At 42.0% G+C, this 21,689-nt stretch overlaps 1 protein-coding gene across 1 annotated transcript in view; it reads right to left on the bottom strand.

The window, feature by feature from the left end:
- The window catches only part of Ube2u (ubiquitin-conjugating enzyme E2U (putative)), a 71,279-nt gene that overhangs the window by 30,358 nt on the left and 19,232 nt on the right, over window positions 1-21,689 (bottom strand). Inside the window, exon 6 of the mRNA NM_001033773.4 lies at window positions 5,059-5,107. Within this exon, the coding sequence (NP_001028945.2) occupies window positions 5,059-5,107 (49 nt within the window). The remainder of the gene's footprint in view (window positions 1-5,058; window positions 5,108-21,689) is intronic.

The following is a 21,689-nucleotide window of genomic DNA, read 5'->3' as shown; positions in this document are numbered from 1 at the left end:
GTCTCTCAAGCAACAAGTGCTGGCTGTTTATCCTCCTTACACCTTTCATATTTTATCTCAGAAATATTTTGAAGACTTTGGGATAGGTGTCATATCTTTTGTTACATTGTGGTACTCTTACAGTGACAACCTTTTCTTGCTGGTGGCACACCCTATAAACTCACCACCGGGGACACTGAGGCAAGAAGATGGTGAGCTGTCCCAAAGACTTTTTTTCTATTCGGTTAGTAATGTGTATATAGAAATGTTTATTTTATTTTAAAATATTCCTCCTGTCCCCAGAGTCTTCACTATCTGTATTCACTTACCAGTTCTCAAGTTCTCTGTACTATGTGGACATGCTCAGGTTGTCAGTGAGAAAATACTCTGTAGTAGTCCCCTCCCTCTTTAGCAACAGTTTTGTTCTCTGTAGTTTAGTTACCTGCGATTAACTATGGCACAAAAGTTTTAAATGGAATGTTCCAGAAAGTTTTAAATTGCTCACAGTTTAGGCATCAGGATGGATCTTGTGCCTTTTCACTCTATCAGCTGGAAGGAGGCTTAGCTGCTCCTTCACTATATCCACTCTCGTTGTGCTTCCTGCCCATCTATCACCCAACAGCCATTTAGACGATCAGACGGACTGCTGCAGTGCTAATCTATGTCCCGGTGCCTGTAAAATTTACCCGGCTTCACCTCTTCTCCTAGGCATTTGTCAACTCCCATCATGACAGGGAGAGTGGAAGTTCATCTATGTTTTATTGAAAAGGGCACTAAAATAGTTTAAGCCACAGAGATACTATATTCACAGTACCTTACTACAGTATGTTGTCATAATTGTTCTGTTTCAGATCACTTATTTTTTAGATTTATTTAACTTTACAAATATGAGTGTTTTGCCTGCATTCATGTATTATGTATTATATACCATGTGCATTTCTGGTGTCTCCAGAAGTCAGAAGAAAGCATTGTATCCCCTGGAACTAGAGTTAGAATTGATTGAGATCTACCATGTACATGCTCAGAATAGTACCCAGGTCCTCTGGCCAGAGCAACACATACTCTAAAGTGCTGAGCCACCTCTCTAGTCCTGTGTCCCCAAACATCTTATAAAAGGAAAAAGACAACCAGGCAGCAACACTTATTGCTCTCTCTTCTTGTCTGCAATATGACCAGCAGCCACCATGACCATTATGTCTCTACCCTCAGACTGTGAGCTTAAGTAAACCCTTCCTTCCTTAAGTTGTTCTTGTGAGGTGTATTGTTAACAGCAACAAGACAAGTGACTAAAACAGATTTTATAGGGGAAAAATTCACACACACACACACACACACACACACACACACACACACACATATATAGGATCTTGGAATTTGATCACTTCCTGTGGATGAGCAGGGACTACTGTGGTTAACGGTTGGTGGGACATAGGCTTTTTTGTATCACCTTCTGTAAAGAAAGCCCTTGTTCCCCAGACCACAGGAGAGTTCCTGTCCTGCTTTGATGGGAGGCAGAGACAGGTGAATTTCTGTGAGTTTAAAGCTAGCCTGATCTACAAAGTGAGTTCCAGGATAGCCAGGGCTATACAGAGAAACCCTGCCTTGAAAAACAAAAACAAAAACAAACAAAGAAAACCAAAGAGACCTCGAATCTGGGCTCTCTATGTTCCTTTCCATGTCCTGTCAAGGAAGCTATTTCTCCTCAGTATTGCCTTGGCATCTTGGACACAGTGCTTATTACATTATATCAATGCAACTCAACAAAAACCAGTCACAACTCAACAAGACACCAAACTGTACATACAAAATGTGATTACAGAGACTGGTGACTTGGTTCTAAAAAAAAAATTATAGACTTCTAAAGGAAGCCTAGAAAGAAGAGAAAAGGCTGTCAGGGAGGACGCTTCTGCTCAAAGTGACTCATTTAAATAGAACTCACTCTGACCTTAGCATTCTTCAAATTCCTTCTTAGCTACACTACTAGTATTTGACCTGTGCCTTGGACATCTGATGGAAGATGTTTCCTACACTGTCCTTTTCCCTGCTGTTTCTCTTGCAAAAGAGCTCTGCACTCTAGAATACAAGGCACATGAGTTTAGGGATCACATTTTGTAAGGGTGTGTACCCATCATTGGGGCGTAGTGCCTGCTATAGGATAGTATGTTCAGAGAATGAATTTTAAAGATACAGATAAAGTACTGGTCCTTGTATGGGTGGAAAAGCCTGCCATGCAACTGGTGAGTGGTATTCTACACAATATGCAAAAATTCCAGCTGACTGTACAAGTTTAACGTCAACAGAAACCCTGTTAAACCTGAGAGTCTTAAGAGAAGGCCAGTTCCATAGTTTTTAGCTAAATTTGAAGCAAACTTTAAATATTGGCCAGGATAATGAACTCTGGCTGGGTCCATTCTGGGGTTCCAGAAAATGGTGATGAGTCACAGCTTGCAGAGGCTTAAAAAGGCCACAGTCTTTCTTCCCTGCCCACGGGTGATCAAGCACATCTGGTGCCATTGGTCAAACAAACTTGTTCAGGGGAACAAAAACAAGTGGCTTGTTATCTTCCATAAACAACAGCCCCCAGCATTTCGGGACGTATCTGCCTTTGGGCAAGTAGGCCTTACAGGTAAACTTTGGTCCTTACATCCCCTAGTTCAGCAGAACCCCATGCCATGTTCCATGCAGTTGATCATACTCTGCTTGAGTTTTGTATTCTTTTGTATTCAGAGGCTTAACCTCTGGAATATATTTCTATAAATATGCTTTTCTTCCTGCTCATGAAGTTCCAGTGGATTGGATATCATAATACTAGGAGTGGTATATCTCTTTGAATAACCTCTACAAGACCTCATTGTGATGTCTTATTTCAAACTAAAAAGTAGGGGCCAGCACAGTGGCTCAGTGGATCTGAGTTCAACCCCTGGAGACCGGGGGAGGGGGGAACTGATGTAGTAGTATGCATCTGTGACCCCAGCCCTCTTAAAGGAGAAGCAGACAGAAGAATCACCCTGAAGCTCACTGGCCACCTTTCCTGAGTACACTGTTCAGCAGCAGAAACAAGAGAGATCCTAAGACCCTGCCTCACCAAGGTAGGAGAGAAGTGACTCCCAAAAGTTCTCTTCTTATCTCCAAATGCATGGCATGCCTACTCTTTCTTCATTTCTCTCTCTCCTCTCTCTCTCTCTCTCTCTCTCTCTCTCTCTCTCACACACACACACACACACACACACACACACACACACACACACACACACACGCCACCTGAACACACAAACACCAATAAGTAAAGAACAAGTAAAAGAGAGAAGAGACAATTGAACATAGCATATCAGGAGCAATCACTGGAACCCATACAACCAATCTAATTATGATATATATCATAAACGGATTGTTACTGAAGTCCTGACTCTCTAGCCCCAATGGTGTCCTATCTGAAGGCTTCTTTAGAGAATTCAGGGTTGCATGAAGAGAGCTTGGTAAACCAGACCTGATTTTGGGTCATCTATCCTTGTCCATGTTCAGAGGAACTGCTGAAACCAGACCAGAGATAATCTTCTGATCTGGTCCTCTGGACTGGCTGGTCTCTGGGATGGATCCCGAAAACAGTTAAACCACAAGCAGAAAGAACTTTTGCTGTTTCAGGGATACTCATGTTTTATAGATGATAAAACCGCCTGTGTGCACTTGACAGTGCTGAACAGAGTATGTTCTGTGCAGGATGGGGAAGGTGCTCTAGACTCATGACATGCTAAGTGGACAGCAACGCCTTCACTGAGCCCCAGCCAAGCAGACCTCACTCTCTGGACTGTACATGAGCTTTCTTCATGTTTTCAGGACCATGTCATAAACAGAAGCTACTTAAGTGGCTGAAGTATGCTTCCCTTCTCTGTAATTGCCAGTCAAGGAAACCAGGGCTAAATCAAGCTCGATGATTTCCACACTAGCTAATTGGCTTTAAATTTAGAGTTCAAGAAAGTCAGGGCTGGAACACTTATACCAAGTAGTTATAATTTAGAAGACTCTGTAGAGTGCATCTTGCTCAGCTCTTCAAAGCCAACCTAATGCTACCTTGCCAGGCTATTCCTTAAAAGCTACACTGGGGGCTGGAGAGATGGCTCAGAGCTCAAGAGGGTTTGCCGCTATTCCAGAAGACCAGTTTTTATTCCCAGCAAGAAATCACTGCAAAGCTCATAACCTCTCAGAATCCACCATTGGGGGCAGAGATCTGACACCCTCTCTGGTCTCTCTGGGCACTGTGCTCACGTGCTCCTCAACTCCCATGTACACGGAATTAAGAATCAAAATATAAAATCTATAAAAAGAAAGGAAGGAAGGAAGGAAGGAAGGAAGGAAGGAAGGAAGGCAGGTAGGCAGACAGGAAGAAAGAAAGAAAGAAAGAAAGAAAGAGAGAGAGAGAGAGAGAGAGAGAGAGAGAGAGAGAGAGAGAGAGAAAGAAAGAAAGAAAGAAAGAAAGAAAGAAAGAAAGAAAGAAAGAAAGAAAGAAAGAAAGAAAAAGAAAGAAAGGATACAGAGGCTCTGTTTCTAACTCAGTTTTCTTAGATACAGTTACTTTTATGTTCTCCTAAAATGCTTGGAGTTTTATGACCTATAATGGTTTATGCTTATTTTATCAATAGCACATTTTCCATTAAAAAAATACAAATAAAAATAGACCAGTTCATTATAGGTACATTGAAGTTAGGTTTAATAGCAAGAGCTCAACAATTTCCCACATTCTTCCTAAAACCATTTATTATAAGAGAAACAAGTAATTCCCTTTCTAAATTAAATGACATAAAATGTGGGGCTGGAGAGAAGGTTGGGCAGTTAAGAACACTTGCTGGTCTGGCAAAGCCTAAGAATTCATTTCTCAGCAGCCATGTTAGGTGACTTGGTCCCCTGGAACCACAGCTTCAGAGGACCTGGTGCTCTCTTTTGTCCTCTACAGACATCCACATCCACGTAAATAAAATAAACATGCATATTTTTAGAAGTTTACATTGTAAACCATAGGAGCAGTATCGTTTAGTATTGGTTTGGGCTGAGAACTGACAGAGATATCCATCAAGAAAACCATACCTGACTCGATCCTGTGGCTTTTCAGGTATCACCAGGCTGCTCTCTCTTTCTGCAAGGAGAAAAGAGGAAAGAATTCTGGTGACTTGGAGTCTGAATAGGTGTTACTCTGTGCTTTCTTCCAGAACCTCATTAAAATCCCAGCAAAGGGATAAAATTATAGCGCAAAATATCAAGGAAGTCAAAGAAAAATGGGAAAAAAAAATCAAGATGGAAAGCAGAGGTCAAAGGGCAACAGTCCTGGTAGGTCCGGGACGTCTGAAACCTAAATGCAGAGAGAGGAAAGGGCAATAGCCAGAGAGTGGAGCTGCTCCAGAACTGGGGAAGAAACTCAGAAACTAAGGGTGCCAGGTAAGTCTCAGAGGAGAGACCAGAGGCAGAGCGTGGACCTGCACTTAACCATCCTCACTCAGAGAACCACGTGGATCGCCTGCCCAAAGAGGAGGGAGGCTGCTTGAGTCAGGGAGACTCGGGACTGGCGAGCACAAGAGTGTGGAGGACTGGAACCAGGGAAAAAGGAAACCGTCACCTTAAACAGTAAGACTCCCGACCTCCCCTTGTCTGGCTCCTAGGCTCCACCCCCTATGCCATAACTCTGGACTGTTTCTCATGGTCAAGTAGGTTCTCACTACAGCAAAGCCATCAACAGGCCCAGCTTGATGCAGAACTTCGACTCTTTTTAATCAGATTGGTCACTGTATTTCCATTACATGAATGGACAATTAAAGATCGTCAGACATTTGATCTCAGAGAAACCAACACTCTAAACAAATAAGTAATAAGAAAGACATAAATGTATTTTCCTAAGAAGCCTCTCAGAATATACAATCATTAATATACTAACAAAGACATGAGTAATAGAGAAAAAATATGTTTTAAAATCAGAGATTTAGACAGTAGGACTTGTAGGCTTAGATTTTTCAAAACCTACTTTAATAGGGGCTCTTAAATACCTCCCTTCTAGCCCACCACCCACCAGAGGTAGTGAAAAGGAAATGTTAATAAGACAAAAGACGGATTAGTTTTTCTTTCTTTCTTTTTTCTTTTTTTGGCTCCATTTCAGTCCTTGTTGTCAGGATATCAGCAGTTTGGTTCACATGAATCAGCAGCAGTAGATAACTCCATCTACTTGCAAATACCATTCATTCGATCCAGAAGAAACCAGTAGGCATTGCCTATGGGTTTGAGTCCCCAGAAGCGGCAAGAAGCCACCAAAATATCAGAAGTTCTTTGGTGAATTTCTCTCTGTGAAGTCTCAACAAATGATCAGGGAAGAAGGCAAGGTGAAGCAATGCCACAGTCTGTGAAAATGAAAGGAAGCAAAGCCCAGTGAAGACCAGCAAAATATCTGGGCAGTGGTGGCACACGCCTTTAATCCCAGCACTTGGGAGGCAGAGGCAGGCAGATTTCTGAGTTCAAGGCCAGCCTGATCTACAGAGTGAGTTCCAGAACAGCCAAGGCTACCCATAAAAACCCTGTCAAAACAAACAAACAAACAAACAAACAAATAACAACCAGACCAAACCAAACCAAACCAAACAAAAAACCAGCAAAGAATGGCAAGGTGAACCAATGTCACAGCATCGACCACTGTCTATTGGGTTATACTCACACCCTATTCAAACATCACATGTCCTCTCAGGCGTCTACTTCAGCAAAACACTACATGACCCTGTTCCAGGCAGCTTCCAGAAAATATCGTGTGTATGTTCTCAGCAAACCATCCTCCCACATGTCTGTTTTAACAAGAACATCCTCTCATAAGACAGTCTCCAGAAAAACAGCACAGGATACAACCGAGTCTCCAAATAAACCAGAAACTTCCACTTCAAGAACCAACATCCAAATATAGACAGAGGAGACCACAAGGAAAAGAGAAAGGAGAGACAGCATAAGATAAACCACATAAGGAGAATTCCCTAGAACCAGAATGGTTCCAGTTTGATATGCCAATGGCTTATTAAACATACAGTGAGCGAGAAAAAGATAAAATATACTAAGGAATGCTGGTAAGAAATCAATGATCACAGTGAATGAGGAGGTTTTTTGTTTTGTTTTGTTTTGTTTTTGTTTTTTTTTAAAAAAAAAAAAAACCCTGGAAAGAAAGGATAAATGTGAAGAACTGGGAATCTGAGAGCATCCGTCAAGCAAAAGCAGCACTGGGAAGTGCAGGGGAATGGTGGGTTTTATTTCCTAAAGAGAACTGCTTACAAATTGGTTTGTCCAAATTGTGGTTACAGGAGCATAGGACAGCTACACTTTTAGGTGTGAGATCATAAAAGACTCACCTCCTGTGTGCTAGGAGGCTCTTGGGGTGTGTGTGTGTGTGTGTGTGTGTGTGTGTGTTTGTGTGTGTGTGTGTGTGTGTGTGTGTGTGTGTGTGTATGGAGGTGGAGGTTCACTGTAAAAATGACAGCTCAAACCAGGAGGCAGGTGGAGAGGCCATCACACACAGCTGGGGCAGAAGCAAAGGAGGAGGACAGGGGACACAGATACAGGGAAGGATTGCCCAGTAAGTAGGGGGTGGGGGTGGGGCAGGAACAGGTAATGCTGCTCTCCTCCTGGTTAGATGCTAAAGACTCCCTCCTCTGAAGAACAGAGAAAAAGCCGTTCAGAAGAAAACAAACAAACAAGCTTTATTTGTTGAAAACAAACTACAGACTTTATTCCAATGAGAGAAACAGCGATAAAAGCTTCAGAAGCTCTTGAAGAAAGTAAAGGGTACTGGGAAAGATGGGGGTGGGGGTGGGGAAGACATACCATGACACCGAGAGACAAGCAGAACTGCAGTACAGTTGCACTGGCATTGATCCCTGGTGGGAAAGCTGACTCGGAAGTCCTTGAGAAGACAGGCAGGCCTACCTTCAAAACAAGCCCTCCCTTCCCACAAGCCTCAAATTTAGTTGCAGATGTTGGCAAGACAGTGATTCATCCGAGGAGAGTTCCATTTTTGTTACCCTTGGGTGCAGGTCCTTTTACTGTTAACAGCTGAGCTACCCTAATGGCTTGAGATTAGGGACCAACCACAGGTTAGAAAGACTCTTAGTGGCCTGTCACAGTCCCTGGGTGAGGGAAGTCACAAAGGAGGAGAGTCTTAGAGAGCAGGAGAGCCAGACTGTGAAGGGTTGGAAGGTGAAGGCACCAGGAGGCTCACTCAGGCTGGAGACTGTAGGCAGAAGAGAGACAGCCCTATCCTTGGTGCCCAGGTATATAGATCGTCAAGTAAGAATGCCTGGAGTCTGATGGCTTTCAGCCTGAGTCAGAATCGGGTCAAATTATGGAGCCACATAGTTATTGTCATCCACTGCTGCAGAGCCTGTGGATTCTGACGTTGACAGCAGCCTTTCCCCAGCAGAGTGATCAATACTCAGGGAACCTTGAAAGTACAAAGGCAGGTCATTTGTCTGTCTGTACACATCTGAGTGTTGTCATTACTTCCTACACTTCCAACATACCTGGGAGAGAGACACCCCCTTGGGTGCAGTGTCACCAGAGCATAAGATCTGGGAGTCTTGGGAAGCTGAAAGACTAACCCCCATCTAGCCCAAAGAAGGCAAACTAGGCTGAGGTGCCTGATACTCAAAGGAGGAAAATGGCTTCTCTGGAGACAACTCTGACGGATATGTGAGTTTGTCTAGTACAGACTCAGCAGCAACAGCAAACACCAAAGGGACACAGAACTCACAAGGTCAGCTGACCAGCTTGCTCAGAACTAGCAGGCTTCAGTGTTTTAGGACCCAGTAACCAATCGACTGCCCCCTCCTCTCAGCCTTGTTCTGTTCTTTTTAGTGGGATTCTCTGTTTTACTTAAACATTTTAAAGAAAGGGTTTAATTTGTTGTATTGTTTTATATTTTAACGTTTTTGTTTCCCCTTCATCTATTTATCAAATTCTGTTTATTTTCCCACTACTGAGAATTTTTTCTTTATATTTTTCTTTCCCTTTTCTTTTAGCCTATTGTATTTCCTCTGTCCCTACCACCCACATTTAGTAGTACTTTGACTTTGACTTATTGACATTTTTCTTTAACACTGATGGTTTTATTATTATTCTCCTTCCTACATTTATCTAATTTTGTTTTTGATGACCATCATGGCATCAAATTTGGCATCAGATAGCCAGGCATAACACTGGAGCAGTAGCTGAAATTTACATGGTGATACAGCAACCCTGGTGCAGAGACAGAGACAGAGACAGAGAGAGACAGAGAGAGACAGAGAGAGAGAGAGAGAGACAGAGACAGAGAGACAGAGAGACAGAGATACAGACAGAGAGAAGAGAACAGAGAGAGGAGAGAGAAGAGAAGGGAGGAGAAGAGAGAAAATGCCTGACATGGGCTTTTGAAATCTCAAAGTCCAGTTCCAGTAACATACCTCCTCCAACAACGGCACGCATGCCTCTTCCAACAATGACAGAACTGCTAATCCTTCCCAAACAGTTCTACCAACTAGGGAGCAAGCATTCAAACATAGGAGACTCTTGAGGACCATTCTCATTCAAATCACTGCATCCTATATAATTTTCTTTTCTCTCCCCGTCTTTAATGCTCTTTCCCATTCTTTGTGGTCTCTCTTTTTCATGTGTTTAACCTTGCTGCTCACCAGGTTTCCCTTTCTCCTCAAATTTCACTCATTATTTCCACACTTAACTGATTTGTAACTTCATTGCACAAGCTATAAGAGTTTTGTTATTTTGGGTTCGTGGTCATTGGTGCATATTAGTGAATTGCAGTTGACTTTGAGTGTTATGCTAGTTGCTTATCTCCTTGCTGAACAAATACATGGCAAAAGCAATTTAAGAAAGGAAGGGTTTGGTTTGGCTCAGAGTTTGAGAATATAGTTCACAGTGGCAAGGAAGGCATGGTGGAAGAAGCTGGAAATAGCAGGGCACATGGCATGCACAATCAGTGGGTGAGGAATGCTGGTACTTAGCCCACTTTCTCTCTTATTCAGTCCAGCAGCCAGGGTAGTCAATTAACCTAATCTAGAAAATCTCTCATAGATATGCCTAGAGATTTATCTCGGAGGTGACTATAGATCCCATCAAACTGAACACACACACACACACACACACACACACCCCTACACCTCACACACACACATAGACACAGATGTGTATACATACACATACACAGGCATACATACACATATAAATACATCACCATAAGTGTATTTCCATATGTTGTTTGTTGATGTTGCTGGCACAGGAGTTTATTTCTTCCTCGTTGAGTGTTATTGAAGAGATTACATGTCTACTGCCAGAATCCAGAAGCCTTTACTAACCAACAGACGCATAGACTGTAACCCAGAAATGCAGAGCCTAGAAAAGGAAAGGTAATGTGGTGCCTACAAAAGTTCTTAACTCCTCAGTTCCTAAAATGAAAGATGCTGAAGTAAGAAAGATTTCAGATAAAGATTTCAAAGGTTTTTTTTTTTATGGCATCTGCTTAGATCCAACATGACTCAAACACCAGATCAAGAGACAACAAAGATTTATTGTAATCAAGCCACTACTGATAGATCAGGGACATAGAACAGACATGGAGGCTGACCCAGAGACTTGAAAACCACAAACATCGATGCTAAGTTACAGTTACATTTTTTCCACCAATCAGGATTTAGGAAAGGGGGACTTTCTTAGGAACATTTCACTATGTGGTACATTTATCTTGTTCTCATTGGTTGGTGAGGTGACTTGGCTAGGATTACTTGTCTAGCATTCATGTCTCAACTTGCCAGCCAGCATGTCAGTTATTCACATACAGGTGTTTCTCTGCCAACCAGGATGTCAGTTACCTAGGGAGGTCTTGGAAACTTAAACTTTATTTGACCCCTATTCAAAATGGAAGCTTTACTCAAAATGGCTTCAGTTTGGTTCCTTCCTACGGGTTTTGTGGTAAAGTTGATCAATGACTTGAGAGAAAATATAAACAAGCAGATGAATTCAGTTCAGACTCAGAAAAGAAAATCAGCAACAGAGAATGAAGTGTCAAAATATGGATTAGAAATCAGTCATAGAGTTGAAAAAAAGCCAGCAACATGAAAGAAAATTTCAGCAAGGAAACAGATTTTTTAAAAGAGAAGTTCTAAAAGGGAAACACTTAGCAAATCAAATAAAAAAACCACAGTGGAAAACATACATAGACCCAACGGAGAAGAAGGAAGGATATCAGGACAGGTGGAAAAAAAAAAAAAAAACACTGTTCTAGTAATGAAAGTATCAAATGCGGAAGGGATAGCATGGCCATGGCATTTAGTGATACAGAGACAGACCAGGCCAGAGAGATGCTCAGCAGGTAAGGGTACTTCTGCACAAGCCTGGTGACCCAGAGCCCACATAAAGGTGGACAGAGAGATCCAACTCCACACAGTTGTCCTCTCACCTCCACATGCATTTAGTGGCACGTGCATGGTGACACTGCACACCTGCAATAATCATAAATGAAGTTGAAATCGAGAAAAACAAAACTAAGAATACAAAGAATAAAAGAAAGCATAGAGACCATTAAAAAAAATGTTAACAGTAAATTTCCCAAAACTAGAGGAAGACAAACACATTTTAACACAAGGAACATTTAGAATCCTACGTAGATATGACCAGAGAACTTCATAACATATACTCAAGATGTCAAAACTAAAAGGCAAAGACACATCATCAACAGCTGCAAGAGAGTGACACCCAGAGGCCAAGTATCTGATCTATCAATGATATAACTCAGTCCTAGACCGCAATTGCCTACCAAGACTGCTATATCTACCAATGCTAGTTAAAAAATAATGGAGAAATTAATACATTTAATGATAAGTACAAATAAAGCAGTTTCTGGCCACTAAGTCAGCACTGCCAAAGAGATGTACAGGAATTTTATACACAGAGGAAGGGGAATGGCATTCTTTATCATGAGAGGATGGGAAAGCACACATTTCAGGAGGAGACTGACAGAATGAAGGCGAGCTAGGAGGGAATCCATCATGTTCCACAGTAAGGCAGCTGATTCTTGACACTAACAGAAGAGAATGTAAAGAACAAGCAATAATCTAGCCAATCAGCAAAACAATAATCAAATTACAGAAATTAGGAAATCTTTATATAATAAAATGAAATGTAAATGGCTTCATCTCACTAATACAGACATATAGACTGATTGGATTTAAAAAGCTAGATGCAAACTTCTGTTGTCTCTAAGAAACACACTTTAGTGGCAGATACTCACAGGCTGAAAATCATAGAGTAAAAAGTAATCTATCAAGTGAATGAAAACTAAAATTGTCTTGCATAGACATTCTGATGGCAGATAAACTGACTTACACTGCCTTGAGTCAGAGAGAGAAAGAATGAATGGCATTACATATTACTAAAGGAAACAATCCACCAAGAATATAAAACAGTCATAAATAAAAATGCACCAACTAATAGACCTTTAATTTTTTAAAACAAACACCAATGGCTATACAGGATAGAGTGGTCCTGATATGATAATAATGGATCATTTCATTATTTCACTCTTATCTCTAGATTCATCCAAACTTAAATACACCAAAGAATTCACAGAATTAATCTATATCATTAATCAAATGGACTTAACAGATAGCTGCAGAATATTTTATCCAACGAAAACAGAATATTCTCTCTCTCTTTTTTTTTTTGTCAGCAGCCTGCTGTCTTTCTGTATGTAAGTAGATCACATTCTAGTCTGCAAATCATGCTTTACCAAATACAAAACAGTCAAAATAATTTCATATACTATTATATTATAGTGCAATAAAGGTAGAAATCAATAGTAAGAAAAACTAAATAGAGACTGAACAATACACTCCCCGAAGGACCATTGAAGCAACAACACATGCTAATCCAGAAGCATCAGAGGGAGAGAAACAACAAAGATCAGGGCAGAAATTAATGAAATGGGGCCTAAAGAATAATGCATAGAATTAATCAAAGAGTTAATTCTTTGAAAAATAAATTCAAGATGGACAGATCCCTAATCAAATAACCAAAATAAAGAGAACATCCAAATTAATAAAATTAGAGGTATAAAAATGGTTACTGCAAATTCCAATGAAAAAACAGAGAATTATTAAGAATTATTATGTACTACTTTGGAAATTTATACTTTCAAAAAATCTGGGAAATCTAAATAGAAATTCTTACATACATTTGACTTACCAAAATTGAGTCAAGAGGATTTAAACCACTTAAACAGACCTACAGCAGTCAAGGATCTGGGCAGTAGTTAATATAAGAACAATGAAAAATAAGGAAAAGTCTAGGTCCAGATGAATTCCCTGCCAGATTTTATCAGACTTTCAATAAAAGTTAATACCAATGCTCTTCAAACTGTTTCATGATATAGAAACGGAAGGAATACTACCAAAGTCATTCTACAAGACTAGTTATGACCACAATACCAACACTGCATAAGGATACATCAAAGAAGGAACACTACAGATTAATTTCCAGGATGAACATACATGTAAAAATTCTCAAATATTTCTTGCAAAGAACACCGGAGAACACATTGTGAGATCTGAGGTCATCTCACACTATGATTGTCCTAGTTAGCGTTAACTATTAACTTGACCCAGCCTAGAGTCACCTAAAAGGAGAAGCCTTGATTGAGATATTGCCTGAATCATATGGTCATGGGTACATTTGTGGAGGACTGTCTTATTACCATTGTGTGTGGTGCCAACAAGCACCATAGTTTCTGCATCAAGTTCCTGACTGATTTCCTGTTCTGCTTTCCCTCAAGGATGATGCACTGAGACCTGAAGGTGCAATCCACATAAATCCTTCTCTACCCTATGTTTCTTTTGGTGAAAATATTGAATCGCAGCAACAGAGATCAAGTGAGAACAATGACCAAACTGATTTCTTCCACAGATGCTAAGTTGGCTAAACATATACAAGCCTTTAAGCATAACTCAGACATAAATAGACTTAAGGACAGAAGCTATGTCATCATCTCAACAGAAAATAAATATCCTACAACCAAGTTCTACATTTCTTCATGATAAAAGCCTTTAAGAAACTAGAACTAAGGACTGGAGAGTTGGCTTAGTGGGTATGCGCAAGTGCTACTCTGATAGATGAACCTGGTTCTAGCCTTGGCACCCACATGGTGGCTCACAACTGTGTGTAGCTCCAGTTTCAAGGGATCTTATGACCTCTTCTGGCCTCCGCAATCACCAGGCAAGCACATGGCACACAGACATATATGCAGACAAATGCTCATACACTTAAAATCAAATAAACCTTTTTTTTTTTTAGTTAAAAACCCTAGGAATATTTAGTGTGTAGTGGTACCTGCTTTTGATGCACTTGGGAGGCAGAGGTAGGAGGTGTACATAGTGAGTTCCATGTCAGCCCAGTGAGACATGACAGAGAGGGGAGGGACAGGGAGAGAGCGAGGGCAAGGAAGAGGGAGAGGGAGACCAGGAACACAAGAAACATGTCTTGACATAATAAGGGTTATATGAAAAACCTATAGCCAACATTAAACTAGACAGAAAAAACAGAATGTTTTCTTTACAACTTGGAACGAGACAAGGATGCCTACCCTACACACGTGTATATGTATATATTCAATATAGCTCTCAAAGTTTTAGGTTGGAGCAAAAAGACATCAAAAGTAAAAAAGGAGGCTGAAGAACACTGGCTGTTCTACCAGAAGATTCAGGTTCGATTCCCAGTGCCCACATGGTTGCAGGGCAGTGGACACTGAGGGGGATAAAGGGAGTGGGAGAAAACCCACATCCCGCCAGAGTTCTCGTGCTCTGGGCAGACACAAAAGGACTGCCGCATGCTTTCCATGTGGCCCCAGGTGGGTGTCTGTCTGTGGGAAGGCACCGAATTCCAGCTCAGTGGGTTGTGTACAAGAGGCAGTCATAGGTACTAGGTTCTCAGCCTCAGGCATCCCAGACACTTCAGAAGAGCTAAGAACAGAATAGGGGGACCCCAGGGGCAGTTCAGTCAGCCCCGGGCTGAAGGGAGGAGAGGGCAGGGAGAGAAGGGGTGCTGGGTGGTTCCCACAAGGGCGAGAGTCTTTGGTCCAGTCCGAAGCTGGAGTGCAGGAAGGCCTTCTGGCCCGAGGTTAGACACAGCTCGTTAGGGGAAAGCCTATCCCATCGTTTAAGCACAGTGGGGCCTTGATGAGCAGAGACAGCCTATGGTTTTAGAGATTTATTGTAGAAAGGCAGAAAGTGAGAAGGTAGAAAGAGGGAGAGACTGGCCATGGCCACGTGGAAAGAGGGCAGAAGGAGAGAGAGAAGGAGTGCTAGAAAGTAAGAAAGGTGAAAGCTTAAAGAGAGCGAGGTGGGGCCAAGCAGCCCCTTTTATAGTGGGCTGGGCTATCAGGTAACTGTGGGAAGGAGCATACCTGGTTATAGTCAGGTAACTGTGGGGGTGGAGTCTAGCCAGAATGCCAGGAACTTGGGACATTGTATAACTTATAGTCACACACCTCTCCTGTGGGGGCAGTGGGGACGGTAACTTCGACAGGAGCCAGGGGTCCAGGAGACATGATTGAACACCTTCCATCCCATGTAGGTGGAAATCACCACCCATTGGGTCCCCTGGGATTCAAGACCTATGCTTGACTGGAGACCAGGCCATTGGGTCCCCTGGGATTCAAGACCTATGCTTGACTGGAGACCAGGCTGTCTGTGTGCAGCCCACTGCCCCACACATGGTGATTCACAACCACCTTTAACTGCAGTCCAGGAGCTCTGATACTCTCTTCTGGACTCCTTGGGCATACTGTATGCACACTGTGCACAGACACTGATGCAGGTAAAACACCAGTACACATAAATGAAAAAAATTATAAAGAAAGAAGAGGATGCAAATACAGTGGGAAGCAGTCACATCATCCCTATTCCCAGACAACTTGAATCTTTGCTGAAGACCCTAAATATGCCATCAGAAAGACTTTAAACAAAGCAGCAGCATGCAAAAGCACCTAGGAAATTAATAACTGGATTAGCATACTAGTATTCTTCCTGCTGCTGTGACTAGATACCCTGATAGGGAACAATAGTTTAAAGGGCTCCTTTTGGCTTACTGATCCAGAATAACAAAAAAATCAGTATGGTGGCAAAGGCATGGTAACAAGCAGGGAAGGCCAGGCTAGGAACAGGAAGCTAGCTCTTTACTTTGCATCCATGCTCAGAAGGAAGAGAACAGGAAGTGGGCCCAGGCCATGTAACCTCAAACCTCATCCACAGTGGGGCACTTCCTCCACTGAGAATCTATCTTCCAAAACATCTTATAACCTTTTTAGTAAGTGCCACCAGCTGGGGAACAAGCATCCAAACACACGGACCTATGTATGAGGGGAAGTTCACATGCAAATACAATAGTAACCTTTGTATATACTAATGGTGAATTTGCGAGAAAGAAATCTGAAAAAAAAAAAAAAACCATTTATGATTGGTTCAAAAAAAAAATCTAGGAACAATCCTAACCAAGGAGATAAAAGCTTTACATAATAAGTAAATTAAGACACTGAAGGAAAAAAAAAAATCTTAAGGAAAATAGAAAGATCTCCTGCGATCATGGATAGGCTTAAATAATGTGAAAAATACCTATGTCACTGAAAATAATCAACATATTTATGGCAATCCGTACCACAGTTCCAATGACATTCTTCACAGAACTAGAAAACTCTATGTTAAATTCACATGGAAGGAGGTGGGTGAGCATAGTGGGAGAGAAGAACATCTGGAAACAGCTGGCAGTGCGTGTGTTTGAGGACACCTCAATGAAACCAAACACATTTTGCACGCTAACCTAAGAAATCAACAAGAACGAACACAAGAAAAGATTATTATTAACTATCTTATCTAGAGTCTGTTTGATCAGGAAATTTAGCAGGAGAATAGGATATTTTATGGATGGCAAGGGAAAGAAAAGTAGATCAGTTATGTTAGGCTTCTGTCTACAAGTGTAACAGAGTATCATAAATAGTGTCAGGGAGTGGTTCTTGCCCACAGGATGACTCTCAAGTTGGGTCAGTAATTGGTTGGCCATTGTAGAAGAGTTGAGGAGAAGGATTGAGAGACCAGGATGGGATTCGGACTCCACAACAGAGTCAACTAACTATACTGAACTACTAACCAAAGAGCAAGCATCTACTTGACCTAGGCTCCCTTCACACATGAAGCAGATCTGCAGCTTGATCTTCTTGTGGGTCCCCCAACTACTGAAGTGGGAGCTGTGTCTGACTCTTGCCTGTCTGTGGATCCCATGCCCCTAAGTGGACTGCCTTGTCTGGCCTTAGTGGGACAGAATATGCCTAGTCCTGCAGTGACTTGAGGTGTCAGAGTGGCTTGGTACCTTGGGAGACCTCCCCCTTCTCAGAGGGAAAAGGGGAAGATGGAAGGTGGGAGGAATTATGTGTATGAGGGAGGGGGAGAGGCAGGGGCTGTGATCAGGATGCAAAGTAAGTAAGTAAGTAAGTAAGTAAGTAAGTAAATGAAAAAAGAAAAAGAAGATAAGATCGGGTCCTTTGAGTCAAGAAAAGGAAGACAATCACCATATTTGAACTGTGGGGAATATTCACAAAATCATATTAATATAACCAAAACTATGAGGCAGAAGATGTACACATGTGAAAAGTAATGTAAGAGGCAAATCTTTTTGTGTTTTATAAGATAAAGTCTATAAACAACAACTGAAACTATAACCCTCAGAGGTGACTAATGGGAAGGCTGATCAGGAATGTGGCCATCTACACTATTAACAATCAAGACAAGGCTGTCCTCTCTCTCCCTATCTATTCAATAGAGTACCTGAAGTTCTAGCCAGAGCAATTAGACAACCAACGGAGATCAGGGGGATACAAATGTGAAAAGTAGTCCAAGTATCACTATTCACAGATGATATGATAGTATATGTATATTCACAGATGATATGATAGTATATGTATATTCACAGATGATATGATAGTATATGTATATTCACAGATGATATGATAGTATATGTAAGTGACCCTAAAATTGTACCAGAGAACTCCTACATTGATAAACTTCAGTAAAGTAACTGAATACAAAATTAACTGAAATAAGCCAGTGGCCCTTCTCTATATAAACGATAAACAGGCTGAGAAAGAAATTAGGGAAACAACACCCTTTACAATAGCCACAAATCATATAAAATATCTTGGTGTAACTCTAATCAAGCAAGTGAAAGATCTGTATGACAAGAACTTCAAGTCCCTGAAGAAAGAAATTGATAAAGATAGCAGAAGATGGAAAGATCTTCTATGTTCATGGATAGGTAGAGTTAACATAGTGAAAGTGGCCACCTTACCAAAAAGCAATCTACAGGTTCAATGAAATTCCCATAAAAATTCCAACACATATTTTTACAGACCTTGAAAGAGCAATTCTCAACTTCATATGGTAAAACAAAAATCCAGGATAGCTAAAACAATCTTGAAAAATAAAAGAACTTCTTGAGGAAGCACTATCCCTGATCTCAAGCTGTACTACAGAACAATAGTGATAAAAACTTTATGGTATTGGTATAGAAACAGATAGGTTGATCAGTGGAATCAAAATGAAGACCCAGAATAAACCCACACACTTATGGGCACTTGATTTTTGACAAAGAAGCCAAAATCATACAGTAGAAAAAAGAAAGTATCTTCAACAAATGATGCTGGTCTCACTGGATCTCCACATTTTGAAGGCAAATAGATCCATATTTATCACCCTGTACAAAACTCAAGTCCAAGTGGATCAAAGACTTCAACATAAAAAAGCAGCTATACTAAATCTAATAAAAGGGAAAGTGGGAAATAGCCTCAAACTCACTAGTACAGGAGACAATTTCCTGAACAGAACACCAATGGCTCAGGCTCTAAGATCAACAATTGACCTCTTGAAACTGAAAAGCTACTGTAAGGAAAAGGACAGAGTCACTGGGACAAATCAGCAAACTACAGATTGGGAACAGATCTTCACTAACCCTATATCTAATAGAGGGCTAATATACAAAATATATAAAAGAACTCAAGAAGTTAGATGCCAGATAACTCAATTAAAAATTGGGGTACAGAGCTAAACAGAGAATTTTTCTTTTTAAACAGAGAATTCTTAACAGAGGAATCTGGAGTGTCTGAGAAACAAAGAAATATTTAAAGTTCTTAGTCATCAGGGAGATGCAAATTAAAACAACCCTGAGATACCATCTTAGACCCATCAGAATGGCCAAACTCAAGCAATAATAGCACATGCTGGCAAGGATACAGAGGAGGGGAGTGTGCCTCTGTTGCTGGTGGAAGTACGAACTTGAACAGCCACTCTGGAAATCAATTTGGCAGTTTCTCAGAAAACTGGAAATAGTTCTACCTGAAGACCCAGCTATACCTCTTCTGGTCATAGACCCGAAAGCTGTTCTACCATACCACAAGAATACATGCTCCACTATGTTCATAGCCATTTTATTCGTAATAGCCAGAAACTGAAAACAACACATATGTCCCTCAACTGAAGAATGGATCCAGAAAGTGTGGTTCATTTTCACAGTGGAATATTATTAAAACCAAGGTCATCATGGATTTTGCAGGCAAACTATAAAATATCCTGAGTGAGATAACCCACACCTTAAGACATGCATGGTATGTACTCACTGATAAGTGCATATTAGCCATAAAGTACAGGATACCCATGCTACACTCCACAGACCCAAAGAAGCTAAACAAGAAGGAAGGCTCAAGGGAGGAAGCTTGACTGTTACTTATAAGAGGGAATAAAATACTCATAGAGGGCAGAGGGAAGGAATTGGGTGGGAGAAGGGATGGGGAGGAGAATGGGGAGGCAGGATCAGGGGTAGGGAGAGACAGGAGAGAGGGCCAGAGGGCCAGAAGAATGAATACAAATCTGTAGCTGCCTGGTTTGTGTGTGTGTGTGTGTGTGTGTGTGTGTGTGTGTGTGTGTGTGTGTGTGTGTGTGGTAAGAGGGAATATTTTGGATGTGCCAGGGACCTAGGAGGCTCCCAGAAGTCAGTGTGAGTGGCCCAAGGTGAGACTCTTAGCAGTGGGGATATAAAATCTGAAGAGACCTCCTCTTGTAGGTAGGCATGACCTCCAGTGGAGGTATAATGACACCAACCCACTCACAAAACTTTCAACCCTAAATTTGTCCTGTCTAGAAGAAATGCAGGGACAAAGATGGAGCAGAGACTAAAGGAATGACCAACCAATAACTGGCCCAACTTGAGACCCACCCATGGGCAAGCACCAATCTTTGACACTATTAATGATACTCTGTTATGCTGTAGACAGAAGCCCAGCATGGCTGTCCACTGAGAGGCTCCACCCATCAACCTGTAGCCTCCCTCAGCCTTGAAGCAGGCTGATCCAGACTTTGACCTTGCTGCCACTAAGAAAGAGATTACCTAGGGTAGAGCCTTCTGACCTTGGTGGCTCTGTTTGCTCTTCTCCAAGACTCTGCTTCCTACTGAAAGGTCCTTGAGACGGTCGGGAGACACACCCTGTAGATCGCCAACAGGCTGACTCCAGGCACCAAGAATGGGCTGGCGGGGGATGGGCCTACCCTCTTTATAAGCATGGACTCTGAGTAAACTTCAGAGGCTTTGAACAGAAAGGTTTGTCTTGTCCTCATTCTTTTCTGCCGTCTGATCTCTTTCAACCCCAGCCCGCCTTTCAGGGGAACCCAGTTTACGTGGCCACAGGCGGCTACATCAACCGACTGAAACAAATGCAGAGACTCACAGCCAAACACTGAATGGAACTTGGGAACTCTTACAGAAGAATTGGGGAAAGGATTGGAGGCCCTGAAGAGGATAGTAACTCCACAGGAAGATCAACAGAGTCAACTAGCCTGGACTGTTGAGGGCTTTCAGAGACTGCGCCAACAACCAAAGAACATACATGGATTGGACACATATGTAGCAGATGTGCAGCTCAAGTCTCCATGTGGGTCCCCCAACAACTGGAATGTGTGTGTGTGTGTGTGTGTGTGTGTGTGTGTGTTGTCCCTAAAGCTGTTTCCTGTATGAAATCCATTCCCCAATTGGACTGCCTTGTCTGGCCTCAGCAGAAGAGGATATGCCTAATCCCAAAGAGACTTGATGAGCCATGATGGGAGGCACCCCCCCCCCCCCCCCGAGAAGGGGATGGGGGATAGGAGTGGGGCCTCTGCGAGGATGATACTGGGAAAGGAAAGTGATCAGGATGAAAAATAAATAAATGGATGAGAGAGGGAAGGGAGGAGAGGGGAGGGGAGGGGGGAAGGGAAGGGGAGAGAGGATAGGGAAAGAAAAAGAGAGAAAAAGAGCTAAGCTCACTGAGTGTTGCTGCCTCCAGGGGGCAGCACTCACGGATGACTGCTGCAGGCTTGGAATGTCCTGAAGGACTCTATTCAAAACCGAGTTCTAGTTTTTGTCTTTCAAAGCTGTAAACATGTTTCTTTGATGAAAATATAAACCCAACATTTCAGTTAAAACTAACAACGTAGACACTTTGCTGAAAAGCTCCTGGCCTACGTGCGATGCTCAAACACAGAAAGAGGCAAAGAAGCTGTGCAGTGTGTGGACTCTCTGAGAAGATGCCCGGAGGCCCGTTGCAGTCCCTCCTCCCCACACCTCTGGGACAGGATGCATGTGCG

This window comes from Mus musculus, chromosome 4, assembly GCF_000001635.26.
Source record: "Mus musculus strain C57BL/6J chromosome 4, GRCm38.p6 C57BL/6J".
Taxonomy (NCBI): domain Eukaryota; kingdom Metazoa; phylum Chordata; class Mammalia; order Rodentia; family Muridae; genus Mus; species Mus musculus.
Note: the sequence above shows the minus strand (reverse complement) of the source record. Positions and strands in the feature narration are given on the sequence as shown.